This window comes from Parasteatoda tepidariorum, chromosome 4 (genome assembly GCF_043381705.1).
Source record: "Parasteatoda tepidariorum isolate YZ-2023 chromosome 4, CAS_Ptep_4.0, whole genome shotgun sequence".
In the NCBI taxonomy this organism is placed as follows: Eukaryota; Metazoa; Arthropoda; class Arachnida; order Araneae; family Theridiidae; genus Parasteatoda; species Parasteatoda tepidariorum.
In genome coordinates this window covers 6089422-6098616 of record NC_092207.1, presented here as the reverse complement: position 1 = coordinate 6098616, position 9195 = coordinate 6089422, and the positions used below count along the sequence as shown (strand labels likewise).

The 9195-nt window shown below is 29.3% G+C and overlaps 1 protein-coding gene across 1 annotated transcript in view; it reads right to left on the bottom strand.

Annotated features, from left to right (window-relative positions):
* Positions 1–389: 389 nt before the first annotated feature.
* LOC107447479 (probable E3 ubiquitin-protein ligase RNF144A-A) overlaps positions 390–9195 on the bottom strand; it is a gene marked incomplete in the record, with an annotated part of 19232 nt that continues 10426 nt past the window's right edge. The window contains 5 exon segments of the mRNA XM_071179381.1: positions 390–2140; positions 4891–4980; positions 5847–5988; positions 6372–6463; positions 8500–8612. Of these exon segments, the coding sequence (XP_071035482.1) occupies positions 2009–2140; positions 4891–4980; positions 5847–5988; positions 6372–6463; positions 8500–8612 (569 nt within the window).

Here is a 9195-nt window from a genome sequence, read left to right as displayed (position 1 = left end):
CAAACCCGATTCACTTCATTGGAGGGTGAACGTTCTATCCCCTGAGCCACCACGCCTCTTTTTATACTTATAGTAAATTATTAGTTTTTGAGTAAGTTACATCTTAATTTCTGATCATGCTTTTTCAAGTCATTATTTGCTATTTTATATTGATATGCTTCTGACGTTTCCTCACAATCTAGTTTCTGCTGTATAAATACACTATCCAATGAATTATATATATATATAATAAAAAACATTTGTTTACAAGAAAAAAGATGTGCCTTAAGAACAGTTTTGTGCTTAATTTGGCCCACGAATGGATCAATAATAAGATTGAGTATTATCACTTGTTAAACATTTGGCAGAGAAAGATAATTGATGAACAATATAAATAAAAAAATAACCTCTTTTTAAATATTTTTTTAGTTTATTTTTTTTATATGATACATCTTTAATATTTCCCCCGACTTGGGTTCATCCAATACTTTGTTCTTGTTACAAATGTGTTAGAATATAATATAACTGAATGTAAGTTGGTTGCTTGCAATGCCATGGTCTTTAATTTTTTCAGTAAGAAACCTACTACTTAAAAAAATTGAAAACCTTAAAAAAACTATTAGAAATCCAAAAAAAAAAACACACACACACACAAAATAAAGAAAAAATAATAAAATGACACAAGAAGAAAATAAACAAAGAACACATGATAAAACTTGCAAATTGCATAAAAAGAAAAAAAAAATCCAGCAGATTTGAAAGAATAAATTTTCCGCCCTTAGGGAATAATTACATCGTCACTTTCTGATGATAAGTTTGTACAAAAAATGGCTTCTCTTATTGTTTAAACACAATTATTTGACATAATAAATCACTAAATTTAATTATTAGAAAAGCAAATAAAACTCCTCGATTTTATTTGGGAAAGAAAAAATCCTAATGTAATGATAAAATATACAAATGCCAGGAAATATTTATAATAGGAAAAACTTCAGAGTATGAAGTTAAGATAGCGTCTATGCAATTAAACACAGGGTGCCCACGCAATCATGATTTATGGACAAACGCAGTTACAGTTGTAAAAGTGGTTATGGACACCACTCATGGAGAAACTGTGGAATGTGTGTTAAAGTCACAAAACAAAATCAGATATGGTACAAATGGGAATTATAAACTTGTAAAGAAGCACTGATGAAGCAAAAAACAATGTGGGGCATTCTAAACTTTTAAAAAATGTGTTTTCAAGCCAAAGCATTTATGTTTCATTCATAATGATGATGTTCTACAACTTTGTATTTAATCTTTACATTCCAACTTACATAATTTTCAAGATTGAAATGTTGACTCAACAGTTTCCCAGAAGGTGGTGTTTTCAAAAGTCATTTTGGAGCACATAGTCAATTTTACTACACCTAGATACCACTTGATATGTATAGCTGTAGTTCTACACAAGTCAAGAAAGTGGTAACACATTTTTTGTGGGCACCCTATATTATTTTAGGAGTTACTAAAAAGTCAAAGTGGATCTTAAAAATCTCTTACTGTAGACCAGTGGTGGGCAACAATTTTTTTAAATGTGTCATTTTAAATTTTTTTAAATTTTTTTTACAAATCAGTTTGTTGTTGTGTCACATCATGAGATTATGCATTATTTTAGTAAATAAAATGGGATAATTGGATATTTTCGAAGTGGGTCACTAGGTGACCCACTGGTCTCAGGTTGCCAACCACTGCTTCAAACATATTGTAATTAAAAAAAAACATTTATGAGATACACCATCCCTCAACAATTTTTATGAAATGAAAGAAATTAATCTTGATAAAAATGGCTGATACACAATTAATAAATTTACGTTTTTGATTTTATGAATGGCATCAAGAAACATTATATGATTGAGATAGCAATGCAGGTCAACTACACCTAATTAATAATTAATTCCAACAATTGTGTAGGTGCGTTGGACAGAATGATTCACCAATTGTTTATCACAGTTAAAAATATAATAAAAGAAATGACTAGTCAAGAAGTTCACAGTTTGGTTGCTTCATCATACAAAATCTTATTCTTGCACCTACAACACAGAAGACAAGGTGCTGCAATCAAAAGGAATGGCGAAGCCATGAGGAGGAGGAAACTAAATCCAGCAAAGATTCCAATCACCTACAAAATGGGTTTTGCTTTAATGAATAAATAAAATAAAAAACAGAGATCTAATTTTGAATATTTTACGGATTTTTAGTAAGAAATTTAAAGATTAAATAACAAAATAAAACATCTGAGTACAATTTTAACATACTGTTATGAATTTGTATGCATGTGTATAACGTTGTGAATGCTGGCCAGGTGGCCGAGCGGTCCGCGTGCCTGACTGTGAAGCCAAGGGTTGCGGGTTCGAATCCCGCTCAGGGCATGGATGTTTCTCTGTGTGTGTGTTCTCTATTGTGTGATGTGTGAATGTGGCCCATCCTCTAAACGGGCATGTGGCAGTGTGGCGTTGGTAATGTTGCTCGCCTCCGTGACTTAGGTTCACAGGTGCCCACTGGGTAACGTTAAATGAGTAACACCTCCGGCATCTTCCTAGGCGAAGAACGAAAGTTCAGTGCCTGTCGTTAAAAAAATAATAATAATAATAATTTTGCGAATACTCTTTTGTTATGCAGGGGTGATTGCATGCCCAACTCAAAAATCCTGAAAATTTCTTGAGGAATTAATTAATGACGCATTTCAAAAAATTAATATTTTTATAATTTGAATCATTGATATTTTCAAAACATGAAATTATAAATAAATAATATGCAGCATAATTAAAATGAATAGTTATGTATAAGTTTACTTTCATCTCTAATCACATTTATTATTCTACCAGAAAAAATATTTACAAATGAAAGAGATGCAAAGCATAAATTATCGTTCTAATCTTTTTAAATACAATATGCAAGACTTTTTATGAATAAATGTGATTGATGATTTCTTGAAACTTCTAGACCTTGGATTTCCAGAAACCTCTGGGTCGCGGTTAGCGAAAAAACCGGATTTTTTCGCAGCACAATCATCTCTGGTTATGAGGCTAAATATCTCAGACAGACTTTAAATAAATAATACGTAAGAAAATTTGCAAGAAATTTGCATAATTCTAACCTAATTAAGAGAGAAAATAACGCTTAATGCATTTCTAATAGAAGATTCGGTTTGGCGATATTTTTACTGACTTTCTTGGCGACAAAATTATAGTTCAGAAAAAATAGAGTTTTGAAGCATTGGACCAATATTTACGGAGTTATGGGAGAATCATCTAGGAAGTTCCGGGGCTTTGACACCAAGCCTATATAAACAGGAATGTGCCTCACAGTAGAATAGGAGAGAATATAGTCTGTTTATGACTGCAATAATTAATTTGAGGTTCTCTTTTGAAGTACCTGAGGTTTCAGAGCCTGTGATTTGTTGTGTACTTGCCACTTATTTGTACTGCAATTGAGTGCTGAAAATTGCAGTATTTGCTGGAAGATTTTACTAATAAATTTTTAGAGTCGTAAGGAATGGTTTATTAATCTCCAACCGACACGAACCGCTGTGCACGGTACAATATATATTCAATTTGAGTATATTAAAGAGAGAATAGTGACAACATCTTAAGTGTAAATGATAACTACTTTAATTAAAATAGGAGATTTACAAAAAAACTTAATAATTTAGCAATTCAAATAGTAATTACATGCAGCAAAAACAAATATTGGCTTAACAAAGATGATGAACAAAATAGGTCTGCATCTGGACGATCCAAACATATCAATTGACTTTTAAACAATAATCTTCTACTTTTTCTAACCCTTTCTACTTCAAGTATAAAACACTACCTTTATTTACGGTTTTTAAATATTCAAGAAAGAGGTCACTACATCAGAAACAAATTTTTTCATGTAGTGATAGAAAGAATTGATGTGAAATAACAAAGTTTTGAATAATGAAAAATATGATAAATGTTAAACAGAGACTTTTTTCATGAATAAGACATTATGTATAGAGTGTTCGTCATTTCTCGTTAAAATTTCTTATTACACATAAAGTGAAAAGTCTGTTTTTACTAGAGGTTTAAGTAGTGAATTTTAAGATTTTTTAATGTAAAACAAAATATGAACAGTTTTTAAGAATTTAGAACAACAAAAACACAATAGAAAATAAAATATTGAAAGGACAATTATGTTGCATAACTAAAATAAAGCACAGCAGCTTCAGAAGAAAGTAATAATGAGTAAAGTTAAGAAAATATGGAACAAAAATTAAATAATCTAAATGAAAATGAAAAAAAGTTATGTGAAATTTAAAAAAAGAAAATAATTTTGAAGAAAAGCTGATTTCTTTTAAATAAAAAAAAATCTTCTCATTAGAATGAAATGTTAAGAATGTTTAAAGATTTTTAAGATTTTGAACTTGATTCATCAGTTCAGTCATAATGGTTTAAATAAAAAAAAGAAAAAGTGAAATTAACTGAAAATTTCTTATTATATTTAAAGTGAAAAGTCTGTATTTACTAGAGGTTTAAGTTGTGAGTTTTAAGTTTTTTAAATTTATAATTATAAGCAGTTTTTAAGAATTTAAAACAACAAAAACACAACATAAAAAAATATTGAAAATACTGTTATGTTGCATAACTGAAATAAAGCATAGCAGCTTCAGAATAATTATAATTAAAAAAATATGGAACAAAAATTAAATAATCTAAACAAAAATGAAAGAAAGTTTCATGAAATTTAAAAAAGAAAAAACAATTATAATTTTGAAGCAAAACCGATTTTCTTTTTTAAAAATAAAAAAATCTTCTCATTAGAATGAAATGTTAAGAATCTTGAAAGATTTTGAACTTGATTCATAAGAAATATAACGGTTGAAATAAAAAGAAAAGGTGAAGTTACCTGAGTTCGATGCCATATCATGGAGGCTCTAGAGTGTCCCAATTTATTTCTGCAGGGTCCTTTATCATAGTGGCGGAGGAGAAAATCATCCTGGAAAAAAATTTAGTACAATTTTCTTCAAGTGAAAGGTAAAGTAGCTAGATAAGCACTATTATACTACTAAATTTAGTATTGAAAGTCTTAGTCATAATGTTGAGAAATAATGTTTGTTAGTGCTATAAGTTCTAAAAATGAAACACATTTTGTATGAAAGAATAATTAATTAGAATAAACGACAAACAGAGCCTGATTTTAAAAAGAGAGGCAAATTTACTATAATAGGGATAAACATGACTGTAGTAAATTTAGTACTTAAAGTCTTAGTCATAATGTTGAGAAATAATGTTTGTTAGTACTATAAGTTCTAAAAATGTTGTACAATAATGTCTAAAAATGTTGTATTGGGAGAAATTTGATTTCGTGGAGGACTTTTTGATGGAATTAACCTGCATTTGTGCAACACAAATAGGAAAACAAGAAGACCTCTCATATTTAGCCTGACAGCAAGGGGACTCTAACCCATGATCACTGAGGATATTTCAAATCAGCACTATGATCGGTGCAAGCTGGATGCGGAATTCAAGCTGGATGGGATTTGAACCTGGTACACTTTATTAGAAGGCTCTATCCCCTGAGCCACCAGGGTAGAAAATTAATAAATTGTAGTATAAAATTTGCAAAGCTTCTAAATTGAACAGCTGATAACATGGGAAACTATTGGAAATTTCAAGCCAAATGCATTGATATTTATTACATTGACCTAACTTCATTATTAATTATAACCAGTAAATGTTACAGTATTCCCTTTAACCAACTTTCTTATATCTTATTATGAATAACCGGAGAATATTTACTATATGAATATTATTATGAATATTATGAATTACATCGATCGTAACACATATATATATACTTACATCGAGGGAAGCAAGGCAATGCCAGCAGAAAACATGTTTGCATCTATAGCACATCATTTGAGCACATCCCTCGTCTTTCTCAATGGGAATTCTGCAGTTGGGACACTGTTTTATCCAATTCTCTTCATCACTCATGGACAAACTAAAAGATGAAATTTGAAAGTGCCTTTTCCATTACTATAGTGCATTTTAATTAAGCTAGAATTATGCTATACATGACACAATTATGCGACATTAAAAAGCAAAATAATATATTATAGGACTAATTAAAAGAAAACAAATTAATTTTAATTTCAATTGTATTTTAATTAAGCCAGAATTATGCTATACATGACACAATTATGCGACATTAATAAGCAAAATAATACATTATAGGACTAATTAAAAAAAAAACAAATTGATAACAATTATATAGGAAATTAACAGCAGTAAGTTTGAAATTTCAAATGGTAGGATTTAAATGAATTCTTTAAAAATTATGAAAATAAAAATTACAAAAATAATTTTAAAAAAACAGTAACATACTCAGAATCTTCACTGGATGCTTTCTTTGCTTCTTCACAGCTGGCTCTGCCATGCCATCTTAATTTGCACAAAGAACAGAATTTTAACCTGCACTATAAAAATTCGACATTTTAGTTTCTTACATCAAAAGAAAGATATTATTAGTAACATAAGAACAATCTAACTGAATTCATAGCATTAAATACACAAAAGTAAAGCATTGCAATGTATTTTTATAAAATTTCCCTACCACCTTCTGTTTGCTGATATTTCCTTCTTAAAACTCCTCTCTCTGAAAACGAGATAATTCATTTCATCATATAAAATGCTTATTATGTTTTCGAAAAAAAAAAGAAACATAAGTAAAAAGTAAATTAATAGTTAAAATTTTCCCATTCTACCCTACAATCACTCTGGCTAAGATTGATTTGAGCAAAATTTCTTTCATTGCTCTGCACAATCACATTTTCCCCACGATTATGTCAGATTATTTGGCTTTCAGGCATCGAGAATTGGACAGACAGCAATTGGTTTTTCTACCGAGTGTTGTTTTTTGGCATTCAGTATTATTCCAAAAACAATTTACAGCATTAGTTATTAGTGAACTTTTCTAGTAAATGGACAACTCTCGTAAACAGACCCAAGAATATTCACCACTTAATTAAGGTTTCACTGTCTGCGCTGATTTTCATACTAAAAAAGTTTTTCTCATCAAATATCATGTTTTTTAACCGATTCAATTACCAATTTTTTTTAAAAAAAGAAATGCAAAAAATCATCAGATTTTTTTTAATTTCATTAATAAATACAAGGAACTAAAATGAAACATAATACACAAGTTGAAATTTTAATTTTTTTCATGTGTAAAAAACATTTAATCCACCATCAGTTTACTATCCCAAATTATCTCGGGCAAATGAAAAAAAGTTACATATTAGTCTTTGTATGTGTTCACATCTTCATCATCTAAAAAAATCATCTGGATTACTTTCAGTTTTTTTTCTTGATGTAAATGCATCAACCATCGTATATACAATTGTAGAAAACACGTCTGCAGTCCCACAAATAGCAAAACTCCCAAACAAATATTGACCAACTTCCAATCACAACAGACTATTATTATTTTTTGTTTTGCTTTCTGCCGAATAAAAACATTATAAAGAAAACGTATTGACGAATTCTGCTATGTCCGAGTTTACTCGGGATAATAAATATTTGCAATATATACACATACTCGAGTTAAATCGGGATAATCAGGGAAATCGTTCATAAAATTTGCCGGCTAAAAAATTTTATTTGGAATGACAAAAAATAGTAATTTATTAACATTTGTAATACTAACGCTCAGGCAGAGGAGCTCTTTTTATACGAAAATAATAACAACTAAGAAATTTCCATGAGCTTTTTTTTACACAAAAAAAATTCCAGACTTTACAGTCCCTGGCTAAATTATAAGACGCACTATAAGATTCTATATAAAATCTTAATTATCAGATGATACTGCACAGCTTTATTGTTTGCACTTGTTTAAGCACCTGTATCAATGGGTTAATATTATAATGCAATACGTTAAAAATAAATACAATTAAGAAGTATAGAAAAAATTTCCTGAATAAAAACCCATTACATGTATGTATAAATATAAAAAGTATTCGATACAAACTCGTGCAAAACATGTAATTATTAAAAAACTACAGTCCATCTAATAATTTGGTCTAATTATTATAATACCTGGTATAATAAATATTCTATATTTATATGATATATTGTCTTGTTTATCTAATTGTCGAATTCATATTATATACCGTTCAATTTAACAAAGTGATACAGGAACGTAAACAAGTGCAAACCGGTTTCTGTTCCATAAAAACAATATAGCTGTATAGTATCACCTGATGATTAAGATTTTACATAGAATCTTATAGTGCATCAAATAATTAGGCCAGGAACTGAAGAGCAATGATTTAAATACCTAAAGTCCATTTTTTAAAGAATTTTTAAAGCTATTGTAAGAATTAGGATAAATTGTAAGTACATTTTTTTATTGTTCAGAAAGAAAACACCCTTAAAAGGGAAAATTAACTCCTATATATAATTGTTATTAAATAAAAAGGAAAGTAAGTAAAAGTAAATAATAAGGAATACTTACATTTGAACAGTGAACTGAAGCTCCAATGTTGGCATCCTTAGAAGGCTGGAATTCACACACGGTTTCACAACCAGGTGCTGGACACCAAACTCTACTGGGATCTAACTCAACATCTAAAAGGTATCACATTGTATATTTGAAGTAAGTTTTTCAACAATATCAGCAAATAAAATTTTTGAAAATAATTACTGTCTTATCTTAACTAACACTAAGCACACAATAACCGGTCAAATGACCGTCTAAGAACTTCTGCATCAAAGATGCGCTTATCATCTTACCGTTTTTGCACATTTGACTTCATGACTTTTTTCAACAATTATATACAGTTAATATTAAATTTTTTATTGTAAAGTACAGAACCCGTTATCCGTAAATCAGAAAACCAAAAAACCAGAACAAAATTAGATAAATTTTCCCGCCATTTTTTTTTTTTAAATTTTTTTTTCCTCATACGATTTTAGGATTTTTCTTTTTTTTTTGAAAGATGTTTACCATCCCATCATTTCAGAAATAATCATTACTGTATTACTTCATCGTTTTTTCTTCTTTTTAAGATTATTTCCTAATATTTTTTTTTTTTAGTTGGGTTTAACAATAAAAAAAACGGCTTTTTGTAGCGATTCAGAAAACCGGAAAAATCAGTTATCCGGAATAGCGATGGTCCCGATCGTTCCGGATAATCGGTTCCCTACTGTA